This window comes from Rhinoraja longicauda, chromosome 31 (genome assembly GCF_053455715.1).
Source record: "Rhinoraja longicauda isolate Sanriku21f chromosome 31, sRhiLon1.1, whole genome shotgun sequence".
Taxonomy (NCBI): Eukaryota; Metazoa; Chordata; class Chondrichthyes; order Rajiformes; family Arhynchobatidae; genus Rhinoraja; species Rhinoraja longicauda.
In genome coordinates this window covers 14,324,708-14,352,029 of record NC_135983.1, presented here as the reverse complement: position 1 = coordinate 14,352,029, position 27,322 = coordinate 14,324,708, and the positions used below count along the sequence as shown (strand labels likewise).

The 27,322-nt window shown below is 40.4% G+C and overlaps 2 protein-coding genes across 3 annotated transcripts in view; one reads left to right on the top strand and one right to left on the bottom strand.

Moving 5' to 3' along the window:
- Positions 1–5,045, bottom strand: part of LOC144608248 (uncharacterized) — a 57,249-nt gene extending 52,204 nt beyond the window's left edge. Inside the window, exon 1 of the mRNA XM_078425843.1 lies at positions 4,866–5,045. The gene's annotated coding sequence lies outside the window, so the exon portion shown is untranslated. The remainder of the gene's footprint in view (positions 1–4,865) is intronic.
- cfap77 (cilia and flagella associated protein 77) overlaps positions 1–27,322 on the top strand; it is a 115,805-nt gene that overhangs the window by 54,147 nt on the left and 34,336 nt on the right. For both annotated transcript variants that reach the window (XM_078425838.1, XM_078425839.1), the window contains 2 exons: positions 11,057–11,156; positions 12,117–12,336. In XM_078425838.1, coding sequence (XP_078281964.1) covers positions 11,057–11,156; positions 12,117–12,336 — 320 coding nt within the window. The remainder of the gene's footprint in view (positions 1–11,056; positions 11,157–12,116; positions 12,337–27,322) is intronic.

The following is a 27,322-nucleotide window of genomic DNA, read 5'->3' as shown; positions in this document are numbered from 1 at the left end:
GTAATGGAGGCAAGCCTATTTTTAAAAAAATGCAACTTAAAATTTGGAAAATTATAGTGCCCAATTTAATATAGATATTTCTTCCTTGTTTTCCCCTTGCCACCTTCTGTTCTGCAGTTTAAGAACAAAGTTAGGAGCCTTTTACCAGAATATTGCTATTAGACTTCACAAATAACTGACTAACCAAGAATTTGACCCTGTCACAATTTGGGTATCAACAAAAGGTGAGCAAACTATTTTAAATAAATGGAAGTGACCTGTTGTAAATAAGGCTTTCCCTTTATTATTCATTTGCTAAATCCCTCAAATTCATACCTTTGTTCACTTGGAGATTCAACAGATCTATGTTCAATTCTCGCATATGAAAATAATAATAAATTCATAAATAGTAATAAAGCCCAAAAGGGCCAATTAGATCATCTGTCCAGTTTGGATATGCAGATGAAAGTCCTAACTTGGGTGATGAAAGTAACTGTAAATAATTGGCAGATTTCTCCAGAGTATCTTGATTTGCACCATAATTTCCAATATTGAAAAGCAGATGCAGGCAATCTGAAATAAAAATGATGACAGGCTGGATTATTCAGCAGGCCAGGCAGCGTGTATATAGAGAGAAACAGATTTAATATTTTTGGTTGATGTCCATTTAGAACTAGTTAAAGTAAAAGAATGAAACATCAGAAAAGGGGAGGGGGTAAAGAGAACGAAGGGAGTGTCACTGAGAGAGTGAGGATGTTATGCATATGAGGATGGTGAAGGTTTGGTGATTGCATATAATCTGTTTGAAGGAGATGTGCATAGAAAAAGTAAATGGGGGATGAATTAGGAATATTCTATTTATATCACCTCCAGATAGATCACATGCAATCAGCAAGTTTTCACCCTCTCTCAGATGGCAGCATCACTGTTCATCAATACCTTTCTTGGTCTCTTTCACAGAAACATGTTTTTATTCTCAGCACCTCTCCCCCACGCTTTGTAACTGAATACTTACATGTTTCTTAACTTTTGAAGAACATTATCAACTTAAAAATTAAATAATCCCTTGGTCTTTACTGACGAGTTAAGAATTTCCAGCATTTCTGTTTTTATTTTTGTTATTATAGTCTCATAGAAACATAGAAAATAGGTGCAGGAGGAGGCCATTCGGCCCTTCGAGCCAGAACCACCATTCTTTGTGATCATGGCTGATCATCCACAATCAGTAACCTGTGCCCAACTTCTCCTATTGGATGGTAGACATGAGCAATTTCTGGACCGTTAACATCAGGGATGCAGTGGAGGAAAATTTTCTCTCTTCCAGTAGGAAACAATGAATCATGAATGTTGAAATTGCTGCATCATTTATACTTTTATAAGTATATACAATGTCCATTTGGGTCAGGTTGAGAAGGATGAAAAGTGGAAATAATATATTAAAAAACCACCATAACTGCAAGACAAAATCCCACCTCATGAGAACTAGAACTCGAATGTAGACACAAAATCCTGGAGTAACTCAGTGGGCCAGGCAGCATCTCTGGAGAGAAAGAATGGGTGACGTTTCGGGTCCAGACCCTTCTTCAGACTGAACTCACGTGTACTTGCTATACTGTTCCTCTTTCTATTTACTCCGCAGAAATTAAAGTTTCTTCGAATTTTAGTGAGTCAGTTTGTAGATACAGCACTTTTAAGGCAGAAAAGCTGACAAAGCCATTGATCATTGGGGAACCACATACTGCAACATCTGCAATATCTTTTCAATGTTGATTTACATTATTTACAGCATTGTTTTGTAATTACCAAATATAGACGTGGTTACATTTTCGAGTGTGTCACTCATCCCTGCTATTGTGTTTACAGCTTATGGTAACTAATTTACTGTGGTTTAAGAGCTGGCATTCTACAAAGATGCCTTGTCATGGTATTCCCTTGAGTTGCCCATTGCCAAGTACAATCAGTGTGTCTGTTTCTAATGTTCAAAATAAGCATTTTAAAGTAATATTTTCATACTCCAAGTTAAATCCTTCTTTCCGAGAAAGTACATTTTCAAAACATACTTCAACACTGTTAAAAATACATTTTATTCTTCCTGATTTGAGAGCCTACTTCAACTCTAAGTTAAATAAAATCTTAAAATAACAACAGATAAATTGGGAAAACTCTAAAGTATATGGTTCCTACATTCATTCCGTATAACTGAGGAAAGGCAGGAAAATATGGGAAAAATAAACATAGTAAAAACAGAAACAAAGAAACACCAAGTAAATCTATAGACTAAATTAAGAGCTGGGAGATGGGAAGCAGGGCAGAAAGATGATGACTTAATCAGTTTTAATGAAGCTGTCTGCTGTAAGGACAGCTGTCAGCAAGACTTCTACACTCAAGCCAAACAGCTCAATCTCAGATCCAAACTACCAAATGGGATAGCACATTTCTAAAAGCAGAAACACAGTGCCAGGCACAGTCAATCATAATGTGGGTACAAAAACATGTCACAAGATTTGAGAGAATTTCTTCCTGCAGTTTTGTTGTACATCTAGTTCTGTTCATTTTTACACCTGACAGTGCCAATGGGCCTGTTACACTTTTGCTAATTTCGATTGGATTTGGCAGTAATAAAGTGTGTGTTGTATTGAACTATTGTACACTCAAACACAGTAGATATACTGAAAGAAGTTAAAATCTGAGAGATTGCTGCAAGGAAACGGATGAATTGTTGAGCAGAAGAGGGGCAGAGAAATCAAGTTAAAAAAACCCAGAATGCACTTATTGGCGACTAATTCTTAATGTACATCATTGGTCTTGTAATTAAAATAAAATTTGTTTGCTGATATATATTGACAAGTTGTGAGGATGTTTAAAATGAACACATTTAAAAATATTGTTATAAGTGCAAACAATTTTTAATATATCCCATGGTCTACTTTGAAAAGGCTCTCAGGAAAAAAAGACTGCAGATGCTGGTTCAAATCGAAGGTAGACACAAAATGCTGGAGTAACTCAGCGGGTCAGGCAGCATCTCAGGAGAGAAAGAATGGGTGGCGTTTCGGGTCGAGACCCTTCTTCAGATCTGAAGAAGGGTCTCGACCTGAAACGTCATCCATTCCTTCTCTCCTGAGATGCTGCCTGATCCGCTGAGTTACTCCAGCATTTTGTGTCTACCTTTGAAAAGACTCGTGCTGTATTAATTCGGCAAAATCCACCAGGTTGGGGATTAGGCATTTTTTACCAAACTTCTCTAATTGTTGCATCAATTACGGAACGAGTATAAATCTGTTGTAAAAAATCTAACAGAATAAATTTGGTGATACTTATACAATGTGCTTTAGAACAGAAACATTGAATTTCTTCCACATCAACTCTGGCATTGTAGTTCAGATCACCCGTAAGAATTTTCCATTTCGATGTCTAGCCATGTAGTTTCTTTGAATGATAAATAAATCATATTTGTTTTACTATGAATGAGAATTGGACTGAAATAAACCAAACTAATTTCACACATTTATGGCTCAAGATAAATTGCTGTGATTCCTTATAAAATATTTCTTGCAATTCTGTAATTCCTTAGCTTCTTCAATTATTAGTCCAAATTAGTTTCCTATATTTTCACTACACACAGCTTGCTTTGATAATGTACTGCAGCAGCATATGAGACAACTTTCATTAGTATACATTTGAAAAATGTAAGCAATTTTATTGCACCTCACTTAAAAACAAAAGCATAGTTATTAAGATCAGTTGGTCCCTTAAAGTTTTTTTTTTGCCTGCCACGTGAACTGATGCCAAGCAGGAAGGATATACTGATCTGCTCAAAAAGACATACATCTCTGCAACTGTCCCATGCAGATCCACCTCTACTTCCATTGCCTTGGCACCAGATTATCTTTATAGTACCTTTAGCAACCTTAGGGTGGCCTAGATTGCTTTACAGTTAATGATGATTTTTTAAAGTGTTGTCAGTTGTACTGTAGGAAAAGACACGCAAGATCCCATAGAGTGCAATGTGATAACAAGCAGATAATCTATTTTAGTGAAATCAATTCAGGAATAAGCATTGGTGAAGACACAGGCAAGTTACCCTTCTCTTCATCAGAATTGTCCCATGGAATATTTTACATTTATCTGAAAGATCCCAGGTTTAATGCTTCCTCCTAACACTGGCTTCTCTGACAAAGGCTCTGGACTGATGTTCAAAGCCACAATCAATTAATTCAACCATCATTGATACCAGCTTATACCACCCACTGAACATCTCATCATTGTGTGTGTTCAAGGCAAGCCTTGAAAAACTGAAATACATTGAAAAAGAAATTGCAAGGCACAAAGCAATTTTTTGTCCCTTGATAATATTTTCTTAAAGTGGTTACATCCATTTTACAAGTTTCTCCCTCAGGGGTTTTCAGTGCACTGCAATGTTACCCTTTGCCCTACACCACTGGCAAGATGCTAGTGCAGGTCCAACACGAGACCCCAGCAAAAGGATCTCGGCCTGCTGGAGATCAGAAACCATGGCATGTTGTGTTCGTACTAATCTCAAATCAATTTGCAAACAGTTTCACTCTGTTTCATCACAAGTTGCTCATCCAAGGTCCTTCCAGTAAAGTTAGTATGTAGCATTTACAGCTTAGATCGATTTCAAATAGGTATCTGTGGAAACGTGCAAAGAAAAGCTAAATATGCAAAGCTTACATCTGGATGATTATTGGATGAATCGCAGGTTAATTCAGGAAATCACATTCAGCTTCAACAACCAGAGGCATAAATATCACTTGTTAAGGTTGGGTTTAGACAAACTTTATATGAATGAAAGGATGGTTAGTTTCACTTTCCATTTCTAAAATTATTTCCCATAGAAGATCTGAGTTAAAATACTTTGTCTTTACCTGAAAAGCAGGAAACACGAATCCTTCACTGTTTTGAAATGTAGTGCCAGAAATGGTACCTTGGCACTTAAGAGTTAAGTGGAGATTTGCTGCATTGTTGTTACGTATTTTGTCAGGTTTCTTCTCCAAAGAGCACTCTTGGCCAGATTTTCACAGGAGAGATAATGAGACTTGTTTTGTTCAAATGAGAAAAGAACATCCTCCACTGTTAGGCATTCTTCGCTCTTCAGAGCACCCAGATCAGATGATATGTAAATGAACACTAGCAGAATTGGCTGAAAGAACATCCAATCAGCTCTTTTTCTTCTGGCGACTTTATTCCCAGAATGACTTCACCATGGAGACAGGTTAAAGAAATATAGATGCAGTCGGGAGGTCAGTTAATCCCTCAAATACTGAAAAGCCAAAATGTTCACAGAGGGACTTCATTTAAAAACTAAATAAAAATGATGATCTTTGTTTCCTTGATTCAGCAGTTCTATACAACAGCAGTAACTTGTCTCACTGTCCAAACGCTACATGTTTTTATCTCTCAACTACCATTGATTCAAATGTATCAATCCCTTAATATTATAAGTAAACACAAATCTGAAATTTACTGATATTTCTCGAAACATCATGAGTTACCTTTTGATATTGGTTACTGCTGGGACGTAAAATAAAACAGTACAATGTTAGCTAAAATAATTAGCTACTTATCAGCCACACAGATCAACTGCATATAGAATATTTTAAGGATTTTTTGGAAATTAAGTATTTAGTGAGCATTTTTGGATAACTTTGGTATTGCAAGATATGTCTCGGTATTTGAAGAGGTATACCGATTTTTTTCATTATAACATCTAATGACAAATAGTAATTCAATGAATTGGTTATACAAATGTTAGATTTATTCATCTTTCTCTTACTTTTTATTAAAATTAGTTAACCATAGTCGTTCGTCAGAAATTAAATCTATCAAACAAATTAATTCTGAAATTGATTGGCTTAGAAAGTATCTTAATTTAATTGGGATTTAACCTTGAAAGTGCTTCCTTTCATGCACCAATTTGCTTGTGCAGTTGCTTGAGAACAGCACCGGGGTGCACTAATGATCCATTATTATGCCAATTCATTCACACACCACATTCTGGACTCCAATAGGCATTCAAAATATTTGTTGTATATCAAGTATTTATATATTCATAAAGAGCATAAAGTTAAAATAATGTACATTTGTGCTTTGAGATACTAGATTCTACAAAATGTAATGGCCTTATAATACAATCATGTGTGTTTACTTTGCAGTTACTGATATCTGGAAAGCAGATTTGATGAAGCAGTGGCTTGAGAATTTCTGTGGTTTCAGATATATTAATCGGGAATCTTTGGATCATCTGTAAAATGTGTGGGGGGCAATCGCTTGGAAGCTCACATATAAACTTGCCCTTCATGAAAAATACTATTATGAAAATATCAATATATTTTTGAAATAACCTTTCTACCTGTATCTGGTTTTCATAGGACATTCAGTATTAAAAGTGTAGTAAGTTTAGGACTGAATATTTACTACGAAAGTTTGCCACAAATAATTAAAAATTTTAATCAAAATATGTCAGCTTTTCAATGCAGAAACAAGGAACTGCAGATGCTGGTTTATAAAAAAAACACAAAGTGCTGGAGAAACTCAGTGGGTCAGACAGGAGAGAACTTGGATAGGTGACGTTTTGGGTCAGGACTCTTCTTCAGACTCAGTGTGGGAAGGTGAAGAAAACTGGAAGAGAGGAGGGGGAGGACAGAGCCTGGCAATTAATAGTGGATACTGGTGAGGGGATTTTTGATAAACAAATGGTGTGAGACAAAAGGACTGAAGAGGTGTGAATTGTGAAGCTAGAGGCAGAGTCATGAGAGTCAAGAGTGATTTATTGTCACATGTTCCAGATAGAACAATGAAATTCTTGCAGCAGCACAACATAATATGCAAACATAGTACACTGTAAATAATATAATAAATGAGAGAGAAAAAACAGTTCAGTGTGTGTGTGTATATATATATACACATATTCACAAATACAAATATAAAAAGATCGTATATATATATATATAGCTATATATATATATATAGAAATATAGAAACATAGAAAATAGGTGCAGGAGTAGGCCATTCGGCCCTTCGAGCCTGCACCGCCATTCAATATGATCATGGCTGATCATCCAACTCAGTATCCCGTACCTGCCTTCTCTCCATACCCCCTGATCCCTTTAGCCACAATGGCCACATCTAACTCCCTCTTAAATACAGCCAATGAACTGGCCTCAACTACCTTCTGTGGCAGAGAATTCCACAGATTCACCACTCTGTGTGAAAAAAAAATGTCTCATCTCGATCCTAAAAGACTTCCCCCTTATCCTTAAACTGTTATATATATATACTAGCCGGGGCGTGGACCCGTTGGGCCCAAATCTCTCAACCCTCCGTCCAAACCTTTCCTGCGGGTCCGGCAACCTTCCCCATCCCCCCTCAACCCCCTTAAAACTCCCCCAGGGTCAGGGGTGGGCGAAGGAGGAGAGGAAAGGGGAGAGGGAGCCACTCACTGTGGCCCCGGGCGACAATGGCGGCGGCCAGCAGCAGGAGAGCTCTCGTCACCCCCCCCCCCCCCCATTGGCCGCCACTCCCGTCTCTCGGGTGGATCCCGCTCCCCTCAAGCGACAACCCACCCCAACTGCGCACACGTGGATCTGGTGGCCATCTTACATAAGTATTAGATCAACGGGCCCCAGCTGCGCAGGCGCGAACCCGTTTGTTCTGCGCATGCGCGGATCCGACGGCCATCTTACGTACGTACGTACGGGCCCCAACTGCGCAGGCATGGATGTGTTGGGTTCCCATTGTGACGTCGAACACACGGACCCGTTGGGTTCCCATTGTGACGTCGAACATGGCTGACGGGCAGGGCAGGAGGAAAAGGGATTTTTAAAGTTTAAAAAGCTGATTTTTTAAGTTTAAAAAGCTGATTTTTTAAGTTTAAAAAGTGAAAAGCTTTTAAAATATAACAATCATTTGAATCGCAGGACAATGGTGATTAAGGTGGTGCTAAAATTGTTGTGCTATCATGCACCATTTTGGCGGTATTTCGGGAATGTACTAAAATGCAATATATATACGCATATACAATATGAGAGTTTTAGTAATAGCACACATACGTACACACAAAAAAATAATAGTGCAATTGGAACAATATTAGTCTATGTGGTTCAGAACTTATTTATGGTTACAGTATTTAATAGTCGAATGGCTGTCGGGAAGAAGCTGTTCCTGAACCTGGATGTTACAGTTTTCAGGCTCCTGGTCCTTCTTCCCGATGGCAGGGGTGAAATTAGTGTGTGGCCAGGGTGGTGTGGGTCTCTGATTATGTTGGCTGCCTTTTTGAGGCAGTGATTCCAGTAAATCCCATTGATGTGGGAAGGAATGTAGGTGGTAGGGGAGGAGAAGGGGACCTCTCCATCAAGTAAGCACAGGGGAGGGGGTAAGAAAGTGGGGGGGGGGGGGAGAGAAGGGGAGAGGATTTGCATTTATCTAAAATTGGAGAATTCAATGTTCATTACATTGGGTTGTAAACTGCCCAAGCGGAACATGTGATGTTGCCCCTCCAGTTTGCATGTGGCCTCACTCTGGCAATGGAGGAGGCCCAGGATTGAAAGTTCAGTCTGGGAATGGGAAGCGGAATTAAAATGGTTATCAAGCAGGAGATTCAGTAGGCCTTGGCAGACTGAGCACGTGGACAGGGAAATGGTCACTGAGTCTCTGCTTGGTCTCGCCGTGTACAGGAGGCCACATCGGGAACACTGGATCCAGGAGATGAGATTAGATGAGGTCCTCTCTCTAATCTTATCTACTGCATGAGTATGGCATGAATGTGACTTTCCCATTGCCAACCTAAGCCAGAATCACCCTTGTCCTCCTGTTTGCAGCCAAGTCTCAACCCCTAAACCTTAGCAATTTGATTCAACCTCTTTATAGGAACAACAAGATGATCTATATTTATCAAAGCGTAGCCAAAAATAGCCCTCCATTATAACCATTTTCCTTGCACCTCCTTTTCCTGTGCAGCTGCTGGCAAGAGCAGTATCTGCATGATGCAATGGTTGTGGAGGAAGGAGCAAACAATTGCTAGGCAAGTACCCGTAAGGATTGTACAAGAATGCATCTTCATAGATTCTAGACACTGATATCATTACTTCGTCACACCAAGGTTGCTCAGAATTTTATAGGTGAATAAATGGCTGTCATTGTAAAAGCATTCACTTGTTCAAGGAACACTCACTTGAGTGAGAGACATGTATGTGCAAAGAGGTTGCTCCTTTTCTCCCAAAAGCCACCCATTTGTCCGATACACTGGCTTGAATGTAAAGGGGACAGCTGATTTCCACAGGACATTTCAGTCAAGCCACTCAGATGTCCAATATTTTTACACAGGGATTCTCCAACTGTTGATGCAAGCAATGTCCATTTCCAGGGATTGAGGCCCCATGTAGTTCTGGTATTGTTGATGCAGCTGTTATAGCAATCAATCACTTCTCACTTCATCAGGCATTTTGCAAAGTTTGTGAACACACCCATACTGTCTAATGTTCTCTATTTTACCAAGCCACAAAGAACTGCAGATGCTGGAATCTTGTGTGGAACATGATTTACTGGAGTAACTTAGTGGGTCAGGCAACATCTTTGGAGTACGTAGATAGGAGTTACTCCAGCACTTTATGTTCTCTCTCCTTGAAATTGAGAAAATTACAGGCGGTACATGAAAATCCATTATTTACATCTGCAACAAAGGCCTGGAATGAGTCAGGGATCAAAAACATTCAGGATACTGTGATCCTTGCATAATAGGCAGTGATTCAGTTCTCTGGCTTGCCTTTACCTCCAGAATGTAGGAGAACTTTATCATTATCGTTTTGGAGAAGCATTATTAGAACATAGAGCAGTACAGCACAGAAACAGGCCCTTCAGCCCACAATTTATTTGCCAAACATGATATCAAGACCAACATTTATCTGCCTGCACATAAGAGTTGGTTTTGTCATCATGTTTGGCATACATTCGGGGCGGAAGCATCTGTTCCTGCGCTGTACTGTTTAATGTTCGAATAATGCTTCTCCAAATCGATAATTGGTCAGACACCTGAAAACTGCCAAACAAATCTTCCTGGGTGATCTTTCTGGTCTTCTTCCCCAGCTTTACCAGGCAGCCTGAGACACTTTCCAGTTCTTTTTCACCTTTTCGTCATGGTGGCAATCCAACATAGTAGCCACCAACATTGTGGTTCCGCTAAAAGTTATTGAATTCAGGCTTTAGGAAAGTAAAAGCATCCGGTGCTTCTCGGTTATAGTTTTGTTTTCACCATAAGGCTATAACGCTTATTCAGTTCTATTACATTGTGTCAACCAGAAATGATTGAGCAAATTCCATCTCATTATGTACCAAACACTTTGTAGAGATAACAGAATTTACCTCCACATTCAACACAATCCTCCAGAATGATCTGAATGCCTGCTCAATCATCTATAAACAATAACTTATTGGGGGACCCTTTAAAGAGCACAGGTACGAAATGGCAAAGAGTTTAAAGTTCAATACAAAAGTTGTTTCAGTCCGATTAATGTCTGACAGTAGCTGCATCATTGCACCCTAAGTTGAAGGACAGTGTTGCAAGAGGAATGCCTTACCCAGCTGGCTCTTTCAGGTATACATCAATGATGCATGGCATGGTGTGGAAAGGACAGAACTATCACACTGACCAAGTAGATAAATCACAGATATTGGAAGCATATCAATATCTACTGCACTGACAAAAAAGTCACTACATAACCCTTGGTCACAGGAGATCAATTACAGGTTACTACAGTCAATCAGCTTTGGAGAACTGGTGTGAGATTTAGCGTAATTTTAAATGACATTAATTTATTTGCATTCACACAGTTAGAATTGCTTAACCTTTTGGTGAACTACAAACATTGTGGCTGCGGTAAAAGTTATTGAATAAAGGCTTTAGGAAAGTAAAAGTATCCACTGATTCTCGGTTGTCGTTTTGTTTCTACCATAAGGCTACCTATAATCATTATTCAGATCTATTATATTCCAGTGTTAGAATGATAAAATGCTGACCTCAAAATCTTATTAACTAGATAATGCTATTTATTGTCTGTTTTAGACAGAACTTGGCAAGTCAAAACAAAATGGTAATTACCTACCAGGACCGAATTATGTGTACGGGACACACAATAGAATCTTTGATGGTGGAGTTCCTGCAGGTAATGATGCAAAGTTTTTGAATTTTATGTTAGAAAGTTTATTACTAATGTTGTCATAGAATTATGGAAAATTACCAAATTGAAATAATTCATTCAGAGCATTTTGTCTATGAAAGCCAAAATCCCATTTCTCAGCTTTTGGTCCTTGGCCTTGCAAATAATACTGTTTAGATACCCAACCAGCTTTTAACATTTGGTGAGGATTTTTTCCTCTGTCAAGCTTTCAGGCAGTGAGTTTTAAATCATGCCACTCACTGAGTGAAATAATATTTACTGATTGCCTATCCCACTATCCCTACCATTAGCCCCTCTGGTCACCCCATTGCAGGAAGGGTATGGAGGCATTGGAGAGGTGCCGAAGAGATTCACAAGAATGCTGGCTAGATTAGAGGGTATTAGCTATATGTAGAGGCTCGACAGACATTGAGGCGAGACCTCATAAAAATATATAAAGTTCTGAGAGGCATAGATAGGGTAGACAGAACCGTTTTCTTAGGGGGAAATGTCAAAGACGAGAGGGCATAGATTCGAGGTGAAAGGGACAAGGTGTAAAAGAGATGTGAGGGGCATGATTTATACATGGGGTGGTTGGTGCTTGGAATGCTCTGCCAGTGGTGATGGTAGAGACAGATATGATAGTGGCATTTAAGAGATGGTCAAATGAATATGTAGGGAATGGAGGAATATGGATTATGTATAGGCAGAGGAGATTAATTTCGTATCATGTTCGACACAGACATCGTGGACTGAGGTGGCCTGTTCCTGTGGGTTAGTGTTGTATAATTGTTACCACATTCCATTTGGTCGCACAATATTGAAGAATGAAAGAGACAAAGAATATGGGGAAAAGTAAACAGCAAGAATTAATAAAGGGAGAATGATATTAATTTGTTTCTGACAGGTTAGGAAAAATAATCTATGTTTTAGTAGGATAAGTATTCAATGGGTTTATTGTCTCAGCTCTTGGCCATTGGCGAAGTGTCCAACCCAAAGCACAGGCAAAGCAGCAGAAACTGAAGCGTAACTTTGCTGCACTGAATAAAGCCGCGATTAAAGCTGGACTGGTCACCCCACGAGAGATCTACCAATTCAGGGCAACACATGACATTGGAACCTCAGCAAATAAAGCAGAAAAGAAAGAAGGCATGCTTCCTGAAATAACCTATGGAATGCCCCACCGGTATGAATTTAGAAGATATATTCCTATTTTAAATTCTAATTGTTTAATAGGTTATTTACTTTTTCGGTTACTGCTGATTCCCTGAAGATAATGAGGATTTTTATTATGTACCCTCTTTAGTGTGCCCTCATTTACACAACTCAATAAACAAATGATATTATGCTGTTGAAAACTGGTTTAACCCTGAGTAGAACATATCCGGTTGTCAAACCTTATGTTCAGGTAGAGCAATGCATTTTTATGAATTGTGGAATACAAGAGGCAGGCAGAGGGGCAAGTCCAAGACTTGAAACTGTATTCAAGATACTGCTGCCTGAATGAAAACTGTTTATTTTTATAAGTTTGTGGCAAATTTTCAATGCAGACATCATTGGGTCTATAAAAAGGATCCATTGGGTCTATAAAAAGGATCCGTTGATGCACAAGTCTAGAAATTCACTCATGTTGGAGTTTATTTTTGGATTACCCAATTTGAATCACCTGGAATAAATTGTGATGTCTGTCTCATTTTAATTCACTCTTGAAATGTAACTGAGCAATTAAAGCCACAGGTTGCAAATGCACATGTGATGTAATTTTCCGTGTCAAACCTGCTTCAAATGATGTGATGCCCTTGCAATTCTGTTTTTGGAGTTCCCAAAGACATTAGCCCACATTGTTCCAAGAAGCAACTATCTTAGTCCCTGCCAGAGCATCCAGACATAGCAGCACTTCATCTCATTGAATTTTTGCCAACTCAATTGATGGATTGAACAAACCCCATCAATCCCAGGCCCCCACTGATTTCCCTATAACCTTTACCCTCTCACTTGCCCATCAACTCCCCAAACTCAGTTCTACTACTACTCTTCCCAATTAACCCTACCAAACAGCACGTATTTGGAATGTGTGAGAAAGTTAGATCAGCTAGAAGAAACCCACTCACAGGGAGAACATGCAAACTCTACACTGACAGCAGCTAAAATCAGGATTGTACCCAGATCACGGTAAAATCTGACTTACTACACTTCTGTGGCACCTTATTGCCTACATTGTTGCATTCCCAGCCTCCAAGGACCCTACATGACCCAAAACATCGACTGTCTTTTCCCTCTGCGGATGCTGCGTGACCCATTATACAATCTATCTCATTGGAGACCCTTGGATTATCTTTGATCAGACTTTACTGGAGTTGATCTTGCACTAAACGTTATTCACGTTAATTCCTTTATCTTGTATCTGTACACTATGGATGGCTCAATTGTAATCATGTATTTTCCATTGACTGGTTAGCACGCAACATAAGCTTTTCACTGTTCCTCGGTACACGTGACAATAAACTAAACTCAAACTCAAACTCAGATGATTGTTGATTCAGACTCCAATGCATGCAGTGTTTTGTATTTCCATTTTACACTTTCAGTAATATGAATGGCAAAGAACAATTTCAAAAACTATGGCCAAAATTGATTGGAAGGCGGCCCTAGCAGGGAAGTCGGTAGAACAGCAATGCAAGAGAGGTTCGGGCCCAACGGGTCCACTTGGTCTAGTTAACCTATAAACCCTCCTTTGGGATGAGGGAAGAAACGAGAGCACCCAAGCAAACTCATGTTCACAGGGAGAACATGCAAACTCTACAGAGACAGCACCCAAGATCAGGATCAAAAGCAGGTCTCTGGCGCTGTGAGGCAGCAGCTCTCCCAGCAGAGTGTGGGTTATCTTAAATAAAAATCAGCAATTTGTTTTAATCAAAACTAGTTAAACATTAAATGGTGCATAGGCAGAGTAGAATTATGCTTTATTCTGCTACCATAATGTACCTGATTCAATCTCTGACCAATAATTTCAAATGTTTCTGTTTTAAGTTAATTATAAACAGATATTAGAATTTTATTGTACAGTTGCAATTTCTCTGTTTTCTTTCTTTAAAATGTTACATGCACACTAGATTTTCCTAGATTAAAAGTGCACTAAAGGTCTTCCATTTGTTAAATAATATAATGCATATTTTTCAGTGTGTTGGTAGAGCTGTTGCTTCATTAAGCCTGAGACCTGAGTCCGATCCTGACTTTGGGTACTGTCTGTGTAGATTTTTCACGTTCTCCTTGTGAATGCATGGATTTCCTTGGGTGCTCTGGTTTCCTTCAACATCCCAAAGATTCAGCTTTGTAGGTTAATTGACCCTGTAAAATTTCCCCTAGTGTGTAGTGAGTCGATGCGAAAGTGGGATAACATCAAACTATTGTGAATGGGTGATTGATGGTCGGCCTGTTTTCATACTGTTTTGGGCTGTTCTGAGTACAATTGCCATTTTAAGGAAATTGTTTTTGGCATTCTCAACAATCAGGAAGTGGATTGATGATTTTGAAAATAATTTGACACAGTAATCTTATAAAGATATATAAAATCAGGAGAGGAATAGATCGGGTAGATGCACAAATTCGCTTCCCATAGTAGGGGAATTGAGAACCAGAAGACATAGGTTTAAAGTGAAGGGGAAAAGATTAAACTTGTTCACGCAAATGGTGGTGGTGTATGGAACGGGCTGCCAGGAAATTGAGGCAGGGACTATTGCAATGTTTAAGAAACAGTTAGATAGGTACATGGATAGGACAGGTTTGGAGGGATATGGGCCAAATGCAGGCAGGTGGGACGAGTGTAGTTGGGACATATTGGCTGGTGTGGGCGTTGGGCTGAAGGGCCTGTTTCCATGCTGTAGGACTCTATGACGGCAGAGCGGAGAGCTCTTCAGCGGGTAGTCTATAGAGCCTAGAAGATTATCGGAACATAGCTACCAGCCTTGGAGGGCATCTACAACACACGATGCCTCAGAAAAGCCACCAGCATTCACAAAGACTCCTCACACCCCTGCAATAGTCTGTTCGAACTTCTACCATCTGGCAGACGCTACAAGGCCTTCTATGCCTGCACCTCCAGACTCAGGAACAGCTTCATCCCCAGGGCCATAGCTGTTCTGAACAGGTCCTGCTGAGCCAGATGGTCACATCACACAGCAAACCGGCACAGACCTACTTGCACTTTATTCTGTTTTAAAACTGTTTCTAATTTTGTTTCACTGGGTTGTCTAAATTTATGCTGATTAGCTAATTAATTTATTGCATCATATGGAAGTCGCATTCCCAATCTCGTTGTACCCCTGTACAATGACAATAAAGATAATCTTTATTGTATTGTATTGTATTGTATTTGGGAGTAAATTTATTCCGACTTAAACCAGGTGCTGAAAAAACCTCTTCCATTCCATTCCTCATTCACTCGGCAGAAAATAAGTTTTAAACAATCTATTAACGATTCAGTTATATTCTACACACACAGTACTACTGTATGCGGCAGACTGAACAACATACATGTATTAATAAAGGAAAGTGCTTTTAATATACCTTTAATCCAGGCAAATCTAGTGTGCATATAATATTTAAAGAAAGGAAACAGAGAGAATTTGGATCTCGCATCTGTTCATAATTGAACTAAAATAGAAAAACGTGAAATTGGTCTGAGATGGAATCAGGTACATTGTTGTAGAAGAATAAAACATATTTTATCCTGCCTCTGCACCGTCTGATTTTTAAACATTTTGGATGAAAACAAAATCCTGTTTTTTATTTGAGATAACTCGCACTAAAAGAGTCATACCGATTGAAGATGGCACTTTGTCTAAGCTGCCTTTGCCAGCATTTTGAAGGAGCTATTCAATTATTCCCATTTAAAGTATTTATCCAATTATTTATTTAAGTATTGCCACCTGTTCAGTTATTCCATTCAGACCTTAGCAACCAGCTGTATGAAATAAATTTTCCTTATTTTTCTTCTTTTTTGTCAAATGCCTTGAATCTGTATCCTCAGGCCAATTTATGAAAATCCTTCTTGATTCTGAACCTCTATCAAATATCCCCTTAATCTTCTCTACTTAAGGGAAGCAATCACAGTTTCTCTGGTCATTCTTGAAGTCCTTCAGTCTATGTAATATTCCTGTAAATCTCCTCTTCAACCTTGAGATGACTTTGAATCCATCTGTCTTAAGGTGTGGTCCCCAGGGCTGGCAACATCCTCCAGATGGGGCTTAAATAGTGATTTATAGGGTTTATAACAACTTCCTTGTTTTCATACTCGTGTTAAGCTAAACATCCCATTTGACTTTTAACAGTCTGTTGCCTTCAAAGATTTTGTGTACATTCTGGCCAATCCTCGGCCCATCCAATGTGGGTTTTCTTGCAACCACTTTACAACTATTCCATATACCTCTTCACATTCTTCCCGTTAAAATGGATCACTTCTCATTTATGTGTTAAATCTCCTCTGCAAATATGTCAGTTAATTTTGCCCATCTGTCTGTGTCCATCGTTGTGCTTATTACAGAGATGACATTTAAAAAAAATTAGTTATCCGAAATTATTCGTTTCAGAACTTCTTCATTTTTTTGTCATCGGAAACTTCGAAAATGAAGAAGTTCTGAAACTAATCATTTCTGATAACTAATAAGTTCAGACACTAATAATTACAGACATTCCCTCCAGCATGATACAATTCTCAATTCTTGGTTATGACTCCATCTACATTTAATCCATCTTCTCCTTTAACCTCCTGGACATCACTGGCCCTGATTTTAACAGGACGGTCGAAATTATGTACCGGGCAGATAGAAACCAGACCATGAAGCAACAGCAGCTGCATGGTGCATGTTGTTTGAGTGTCTGCATTCAAAATTGTCTGGCCTTTACAATAATTGTAGGTCATGTAAACGGTCAATCACATCTTAGGTGATAATTCGAATGGCCTGGTAAAGTGAGGCAGCACTGACTGAGTTAAAAGAAACAACTGAACTTTGCAACAGTAGGCTGTTCCCAGGAACTCAGATATCTTATTGAATACAGATTAAGCTGCAGGATGTGCAAAGTTGAACCTTCACTGTTGGGCATGAAAGACAAGTTTAGCTGCACCATTACATACATGACTAACAGAGCAAAGGGGATTCAGTATAGCAAAGGGGATTACAGAGGCATGAGGCAGGAGCTGGCCAAAATTGACTGGAAGGAGGCCCTAGCAGGGAAGACGGTAGAACAGCAATGGCAGGTATTCCTGGGAATAATGCAGAGGTTGCAGGATCAATTTATTCCAAAGAGGTGGAAAGACTCTAAGGGGAGTAAGAGACACCTGTGGCTGACAAGGGAAGTCAGGGACAGCATAAAAATTAAGGAGAGGAAGTATAACATAGCAAAGAAGAGTGGGAAGACAGAGGATTGGGACTCTTTTAAAGAGCAACAAAAGTTAACTAAAAAGGCAATACGGGGAGAAAAGATGAGGTACGAGGGTAAACTAGCCAATAATATAAAGGAGGACAGCAAAAGTTTTTTTAGGTACGTGAACAGGAAAAAAATAGTCAAGGCAAATGTGGGTCCCTTGAAGACAGAAGCAGGGGAATTTATTATGGGGAACAAAGAAATGGCAGACGAGTTAAACCGTTACTTTGGATCTGTCTTCACTGAGGAAGATACACACAATCTCCCAAATGTTCTAGGGGCCGGAGAACCTAGGGTGATGGAGGAACTGAAGGAAATCCACATTAGGCAGGAAATGGTTTTGGGTAGACTGATGGGACTGAAGGCTGATAAATCCCCAGGGCCTGATGGTCTGCATCCCAGAGTACTTAAGGAGGTGGCTCTAGAAATAGTGGAAGCATTGGAGATCATTTTTCAATGTTCTATAGATTCAGGATCAGTTCCTGTGGATTGGAGGATAGCAAATGTTATCCCACTTTTTAAGAAAGGAGGGAGAGAGAAAACGGGTAATTATAGACCAGTTAGTCTGACATCAGTGGTGGGGAAGATGCTGGAGTCAATTATAAAAGACGAAATTGCTGAGCATTTGGATAGCAGTAACGGGATCATTCCGAGTCAGCATGGATTTATGAAGGGGAAATCATGCTTGACAAATCTACTGGAATTTTTTGAGGATGTAACTAGGAAAATTGACAAGGGAGAGTCAGTGGATGTGGTGTACCTCGACTTTCAGAAAGCCTTCGACAAGGTCCCACATAGGAGATTAGTGGGCAAAATTAGGGCACATGGTATTGGGGGTAGGGTACTGACATGGATAGAAAATTGGTTGACAGACAGAAAGCAAAGAGTGGGGATAAATGGGTCCCTTTCGGAATGGCAGGCAGTGACCAGTGGGGTACCGCAAGGTTCGGTGCTGGGACCCCAGCTATTTACGATATACATTAATGACTTAGACGAAGGGATTAAAAGTACCATTAGCAAATTTGCAGATGATACTAAGTTGGGGGGTAGTGTGAATTGTGAGGAAGATGCAATAAGGCTGCAGGGTGACTTGGACAGGTTGTGTGAGTGGGCGGATACATGGCAGATGCAGTTTAATGTAGATAAGTGTGAGGTTATTCACTTTGGAAGTAAGAATAGAAAGGCAGATTATTATCTGAATGGTGTCAAGTTAGGAGGAGGGGGAGTTCAACGAGATCTGGGTGTCCTAGTGCATCAGTCAATGAAAGGAAGCATGCAGGTACAGCAGGCAGTGAAGAAAGCCAATGGAATGTTGGCCTTCGTAACAAGAGGAGTTGAGTATAGGAGCAAAGAGGTCCTTCTACAGTTGTACCGGGCCCTGGTGAGACCGCACCTGGAGTACTGTGTGCAGTTTTGGTCTCCAAATTTGAGGAAGGATATTCTTGCTATGGAGGGCGTGCAGCGTAGGTTCACTAGGTTAATTCCCGGAATGGCGGGACTGTCGTATGTTGAAAGGCTGGAGCGATTGGGCTTGTATACACTGGAATTTAGAAGGATGAGGGGGGATCTTATTGAAACATATAAGATAATTAGGGGATTGGACACATTAGAGGCAGATAACATGTTCCCAATGTTGGGGGAGTCCAGAACAAGGGGCCACAGTTTAAGAATAAGGGGTAGGCCATTTAGAACGGAGATGAGGAAGAACTTTTTCAGTCAGAGGGTGGTGAAGTTGTGGAATTCTCTGCCTCAGAAGGCAGTGGAGGCCAGTTCGTTGGATGCTTTCAAGAGAGAGCTGGATAGAGCTCTTAAGGATAGCGGAGTGAGGGGATATGGGGAGAAGGCAGGAACGGGGTACTGATTGAGAGTGATCAGCCATGATCGCATTGAATGGCGGTGCTGGCTCGAAGGGCTGAATGGCCTACTCCTGCACCTATTGTCTATTGTCTATTGTATACTTCACTGGCTGTCTAATGCCAGTTATAATATGTTGATTTTGAAAGGAAGTTTTAAGTGGCAGACATTTACAAAGATCACAATTAGTAATGCCATCTATACGTGTAAGACAAAACTCCTCTCTGGATTGTAGCCTTTTCGGGGGGGGGGGGGGGGGAATTCGCTGAACTTGAAAGACATTCATATATCAATATTAAATTAAAAAACAAGTAGCTTCAGCAAAGGAAAGGGCAGAAATAATAGGTTAGATAAAGTCTGAGAATCACGTTGAAGAGAAGGGACAGAGATGTTTATTAATGCATGATGCATTTCATAGATTTATTTTTCAACACCTTTCAAAGCAGGAAGAAAATAAACCTTACTCCATTAGTACACCGCATCTGACAATGGAACCAAAGTCTCCACCTGGTTAAACTCCAATCTTTGATTAAGCCACAACTTTGTGCAGTTAGATGGTGGTAAAGTTACATTCCTTATTCTCAGCCATTCCTTGCTGCAGAATCCATCCTTCATTCCAACCAGTGTCTCAACCTGCACCAGAATGTTTATACTTTTGGATATTTCTCTCTGATTAATTCATAATGCTATTTCAAGTTTAGAATGTGGTAGGTGATCTCTTCAGGAAAGGTTCACATATTGCATGAGGAGGAAAAGTAGATGGCATATTGAATGAGAAACTGTATTGCGAGACACATTAGGTCGACTCGACTTCTCGTGTTGTAAGGCCAAGTTTGTACCCCAGTAATTCAGTCAAATTGGCACATCTGCTTGCCAGACAACAACCTATTTGAGGAGCAAATTAATCTTAATTAAAAATTAATCTTAAAAGCCACCCTTCAACATTTAGCAAGGTAAAAATAGCTGTGACCAAACAATTGAAGCAAGCCTACCATCTAGTTTTTCCATTCACATTCTCAGTTTAGGGACAAAACGCACTGATCAAATGGTGGCCAAACTGTTAGCTATTCTGCAACAAACTGTTTACTCCATCACATAGTGATGTAACATAGCCACGTTCGATCACTAGGTGGTTTGAGTGGCTGTGGGAGTCAGTCAGTCAGTGTGTAGTTGGATAGAAATCCCTCCACATTTTTTTGTAAAGACAAAGCAGTATAGATTTGCTCAGAATGAGATTGACCAAGTAAAGCAGAAAAACAGTCACCTGAACCTGATTTGTGTAAATTAAAAGGTTTCTCTCTGTGAAATGGAGAGACTATCTATATTCTGTGTTTGTCTATTTTACTGCTATAATTGAAGATTGTAACTGGAATATATAATGTTGATGTTATAAATTTATGGGAATAATTTGATAACAATATGGGATTGTTTAAATGATACTAGACCAAGTTGGGCCCAAACCTCTCCTGCATTGGTGCAGCACCCTCTCCTCCCCCCCTCCCCCCTCCCCTCCTGCTCCCCTCTCCCCCCCTCTCCCCCCCTCTCCCCCTCCAACTCCCCCTTCCCCCCTCCCCATGCCCCTCCCTCCTCCCCTCCCCTCTCCCCTCTCCCCCACCCCCTCCCCCCTCCTTCCTCCCTCCATCCTTTGGAGATAGATTGAAACTTTAAAATGTGAATAACGTTAAAAATATAACACCGATTTCAATGAAACATCTTCCATTAGCACCAAAGGGACGACGGTGAGTAAGGTGGGCCTAAAATTGTTACGCTATCGTGTACCGTTTGGCTGAAGTTCAGGAACAACAAACAAACAAACGAGAGTTTTAATATATAGATTATGGACATTGGTTTGGTGGTACTGAATACCAAAGCCACATTGTACTACCTTGTTGACACGAGAAGTTCTTGCAACTCCCCACAAAGTGATCTGTAGATATTGACAGTGCTGAAAAGATTGCATCAAAAATAAGCTCGGTATTTACCACAGAGATGGTTTTGTGCTGTTCTCAAACCTCCCATTTGGCAATTACTGAATGGCAGTGGCAATGGCCTGGAATCTGCCTACCTATCCTTCCTGGCAAGTTTATAGTGTTTAGGGAAACAGGAAGGAGACAAATAACAGGAAAAAATCTATAATTTCATACCTGTTGAGGAAGAGACCTCTGAATAAAATCCAAGCCCACAGGCAGTGAAAGATTGACCTACTTTATCAAAGACTAGTGATCAAAGCTCTGCACAATAGATTTTCTGTAAAATGTGACTGCTAATGTACAGGGAAGTTATAGTTCCACTTGTGATTTTTTTCATAGGCTAATTACTTATAAATCTTGAATAACTGTGAAAATGTACATGTATGAGCCACATTGTTTCATGTCGTAACATATCAGGAATATTAGTACCTAATTACTTTAGTGTCTGTATACACATGATGCTGTTTTGTCCTGATAGAGAAACTCTTTGCTTTTATCATACTGAACACCTGGTGAGAAGGAAGGAGGTGGAAGTCACCATGGTAAATGAATATCTGAGAGGAGTAGGAGTCATAACATGTAACATGGCACATGATGCAAGCCAAAAGATAATTAGTTCTGACATCAGCTCCATCATCCTCAGCCAGCAAAGGTTAACAGAGGCAGACTCTTCTGCCGTGGGACCAAAGCTAAGCCTGGCTGTCTTCCTTTGAACCATGGCCACTGGTTTCAGTGCAGAACTTGCCAGGTGCTCCCTCTGCCACCCAAGTGACACATTTGAATTCCAACCTAATACCAAAATAAATTGTGTAATTCTTATCAGAACACTTATTCACAATCTTCACTAACCACACATTCATTTGTACCAAAGAAGGTGAGTTTCTTTTTCATTCCAATGCATATGGTTAAATATTAACAGTAACCAAATCATTATAGTTAAACAGAAGGGCAATTGTGGAATTAGCATGCAAAGGGTAGCAGACCCCCAACTGGAAACTTGTTCATATAAAACTCATGTATTTTATGTATATTTCCTGTTTCAGTTAATGGGGAGACACGAAAATTGATCAATACCGTGGCTTCTCAATCTGTGTTGGCATCTACTAGTATCGGTTTGTATTAATTATAAGCAATTAGTTTGTGACAACAACATCAAAGGATGGAACATAGTTCAAGCAGTATCAGGGAGAAAATATCAGTTGAAGCGACCCAAGCACTGATGTTACATTCCATTGGAATCACTATACTAAATTCTTCACCTTCTCTTTTCAGTTTTGGTGGAACTTGAAATATAATCAAATATTTGGCTATTCCTCATAATTTGTCATGATTTGTGAAATCTCTCCATGTTAAAGATATTTCACGAATGTGACTTTGTTTTTGTTATTACTTGACTGCCGTTATGAATGGACCGTTTTTTGTTGTTGTTAGTTAGCTCTTGGAGTGAATCATTGGACAGTGGGACACTCCTTTTCAGAGAGTGTGAAAGGCTTAAGCCACAGCATTAGCACTGTCAGTGCACACTTCAATCACGTGACTTGTGGACTGGTTGTCTGACGGGCATATTAGCAGGATCGACCTTCTGAGAGAGACGCCAGGCTACAAGAAAGCTCCCGAAAAGTTGATTCTGACTTATGCAAACATGATATATGCAATAAGAACACGGGAATATAAGAATTAGGAGCAGGAGTAAGCCATTAGGCGCTGAGAGCCCACTCCCTAATTCATCAAGATCATGGCAGATCTTCTGCCTCAGCTCCATTTCCCTGCATTATCCCCCACGTCCCTTGATTCCTTGATCCTGTGTAGAGGCAACAGGACAAGCAAAATTGCAGCCACCAGCAATTTTTTTCTGTCCTGGGACTAAATACTAGACTGATTTAGCAGATTAGAATTATTCATTCCTTTTATTAACTGTCACTTGTGCTGCAAGCTTATTCTATTAACAAGATAAACACAGAGCACACACATTATGCCTTTTGTGTGAGCTTTGTGGTTTAATAATTAATAATGAATTATACTAAAGTCAATAAATGCCTTCAAGGATTAATGTACAATAGTTTGGATTTACTTGCATAAAGACAAGTGAGAAAAATAGATGTTGAAACAATTGCTTGTAGGATACTTTTTCAGATTTGCACTACAATAGACATGTAGAGCTTTGTTTTCTAAATTATGAGATGGATTTCCGTAGGAGTTTTCATGCTCACCACCAGATTTTCAGTGAAGTTTTGGTAAATCCTATTCCTGAAGGTGTACTGAACGAGTGGGAGAAAATCTACTCTGCCTCATCACTGAGGATCAGCAGTATAGCTTCAAATGAGACAATACAGAGTCTCCAAACAGTTCAAAAACATTACACTGGTGGGGTCGTGTAAGCTGAAATACCAGACTAACTTTAAGGGCAGAGAGCCTTTTTTATTCAGAACTTTATCAACCCATCTTGTGTTTAAACAAGGAACTCTTGTTGACATAATGTTCACCTGCTATTTTGGCTCAAATTATCTAAACCATCAGGTATTCTATGTCAGATATGACATCTTAGCCCATTCTTTCAGAAATCAAGTTTGAAAATCTTGCAATAAGTCAGTCAAAAGAGTAACAAGCCTAATGGTGTGGAGGCAGAACAGGAATGAATAAGAATTTTGTACCACATGTTTAAAGCAAGACTAACATGTGAGAAAGTGTAAGTCCAAATATACCCAATCAATGGGATGATTGAGGGAGGCTGGAACAGGGAGGACATGACAACCACCATGGGTAGTAGATAAGCCTTGAAAGCACCGCTAGAGAAAGGTGATTACCTCCACTACATTGACGACTGCATCGGTGCTACCTCCTGCACCCATGCAGGACTCACTGACTTCATCAACTTCACCACCAATTTCCATCTGGCACTCAAATTCACTTGGTCCATCTCCGACATCTCCCGACTGTTTCTAGATCTCACCATCTCCATCACAGGAGACAGCCTATTGACCGACATCTACTACAAACCTACTGACTTCCACAGCAATCCAGACTACGCTTCTTCCCACCCTGCTTCCTGTAAAGACTCTACCCCCTACTCTCAATTCCTCCGTCTATGCCGCATCTGCGCCCAGGATGAGGTTTTCCATACCAGGGCATCTGAGATGTCCTTATTCTTTAGGAAACGGGGTTCCCCTCTTCATTAAAGATGAGACTCTCACTAGGGTTTCCTTGATATCCCGCAGCTCTGCTCTTGCTCCCCCTCCCCCCATTCGCAACAGCGACAGAGTCCCCCTTGTCCTCACCATCCAGCCCTTCAGCCATTGCATACAGTATATAATCCTCCAACATTTTTGCCACCTCCAACGGGGTCCCACTACTGCCCACATCTTCCCATCTCCACCCTTTTCTGCTTTCCGCAGAGGCCTTTCCCTCCGCAATTCCCTGGTCAACTCGTCCCTTCCCACCCAAACCACCCGCTCCTCAGGTACTTTCCCCAACAACCGCAGGAGATGCAGCATCTGTTCCTTTACCTCCCCCCTCGACTCCATCCAAGGATCCCAACAGTCTTTCCAGGTGAGGCAGAGGTTCACTTGCACCTCCTCCAACCTCATCTACTGTATCCTCTGTTTCAGGTGTCAACTTCTTTACATCGATGAGACCAAGCGCAGGCTCGGCGATCGTTTCGCTGAACATCTCCGCTCAGTCCGTCTTAACCTACCTGATCTCCCGGTTGCTCAGCACTTCAACTTCCCCTCCCATTCCCAATCTGACCTTTCTGTCCTGGGCCTCCTCCATTGTCAAAGTGAGGCCCAGCACCAATTGGAGGAACAGCACCTCATATTTCGCTTGGGTAGCTTATGCCCCAGCGGTACGAACATTGACTTCTCTAACCAAATAGCCCTTGCTTTCCCTCTTTATCCCCTCCCCCTTCCCAGTTCGCCCACCAGTCTTACTGGCTCCAACTACGTTCTTTGTCCCGCCCACTCCCCTGACATCGGTCTGAAGAAGGGTCTCGACCCGAAACGTCACCCATTCCTTCTCTCCAGAGATGCTGCCTGTCCCGCTAAGTTACTCCAACAATTTGTGTCTGCCTTCGATTTAAACCAGCATCTGTAGTTCTTTCCTACACATTACTGATAGGACATCTATAAAACAACTATTCAGAAATTGTTCCGCCATCATTGATTTTTCTATTATTAAAACTTTTTTTTGATAAAAGAATGGTACTTCCTTTGCTGGTGAAGACAACAGTCTCCAAAAAATGTCACTCGACTTCATTGGTGATACTGCTTGGTAATCAAAGCAGTTGCATCACAAAACCACAGCAAAAAGAATCTCAGCTCTCTAATAAACCAGGAGCTATGTGCCTGCCAGCAGCAGGGAGATGGGTTTTGATGGCAGTGTACTTGTTATAGCCATTTTTAACATATATAGCATTAATATATCATTACTGGGTTTCCCCACTGATTAGCCTGACTGGGTAACAAGGATGACAAGTACAATTCAGTTTCTGTTCCAAAATATATTTTAGAAAGTGCAGATACTAGAGATTTGAAATAAAACCAAAAACATTCAGCCGGCCAGGTAGCATCTGAAGAAGGTAAAACACAGTTGATGTTTCAGGTCACAACAGAGAATGAAAGATAAAAGAGATCGTTTTAAATTGCAGAGAATGTGATGAGAGGGATGGATAGCTTGGAACGAAAACCTTGTGAAAGGGTGAGACCACGTCTAGGTTAAGGTCAGTTAGAGGGGAATTATGCTCCTTTGTCAGTATACTGTGCTGCTAAGAGCAAGATCATAGGGCATACACGATAAGTCAGGTGTACTAATAGAAAGAGCAAAACTGAGAAAAACACACAACAGAAACAACAATGCAAACGGCCTGTTCTGATACAGACGGAGAAAGTGATTTACTGAAGTTGGATAATTCAACACGGATTCCAGAAGGTGGCATTGTGCTCAGTCAGAAGATAAGATGTTTGACATGCTTGCATTGGATGAAGGTGATCGATGAAGCTAGGGTGGTGGAAGTTGACTACATGGATTTGGTAAGGCATTTGGTGAAGTCCCGCATGGTTGTCTGATCCAGAAGATTAAGATGCACATGATTAACAATGACTTGGTCATATGGATTCAGAACCAGCTTGCTGATAGAAGACAGAGGATTGTGGTGGAAGGAGAATACTGGAGGTTTGTGACCAGTGGAATTCTGCAGGAATCTGTGCTGGGATTGCCATTGTCTATGATATATATAAATGATGTGGACTTAAAAGTAGACGGGTTGATTAGTAAATTTGCAGATGACACTAAGATTGCTGGGGTTGCAGACAGTGAGGACTTTCAACTTTGTGTAACTTTTTACTGCTGTTCCAGAACTGGCTGTTTCCGTGGTTTGTCATTTTGCCTCAGTTTTGCCTGACTTGCTGTGTGTGCCCCACTAAGCTACTATTAGCAACACATAACAGACACAGAAGCATAATCACCCTCTAGTTATTCCATTACCCCATTTGGCCTGACCTAACCCTGACACAAATATTCTCTTTGTTCCATCTGTCCAACTCACCACCCTCCGAACAGGATAAAATCACCTTTTTTCTCTCATTTCTCCTTTCCAATTTGGGCAAAATGTCTCTGACCTGCAACATTACCTCTGTTTCTCCCTCCACAGATACCGCCTGACCTGCTGAGTTATTCCTGCATTTTCCGGTTTTAATTTTAGTTTCATCCCCATGGTTTCTGCATTGAAAGCTTTATATTTGACAACCTTTCAGCTGCCTGCATAACAGACAGGGTGGTGCACAGTGGCCATGCAGAGACTGATGCCAGGTTATTTGATGCACTGCTGCTTGCTGCTGCTGTAAGTTCCCAAGGGAGATACCAAGAAAACATAATGGGAATTTGATGCAGGTCATCAGTAGAAGTATGGTCTCCTCTTTCTGGATTCAATGC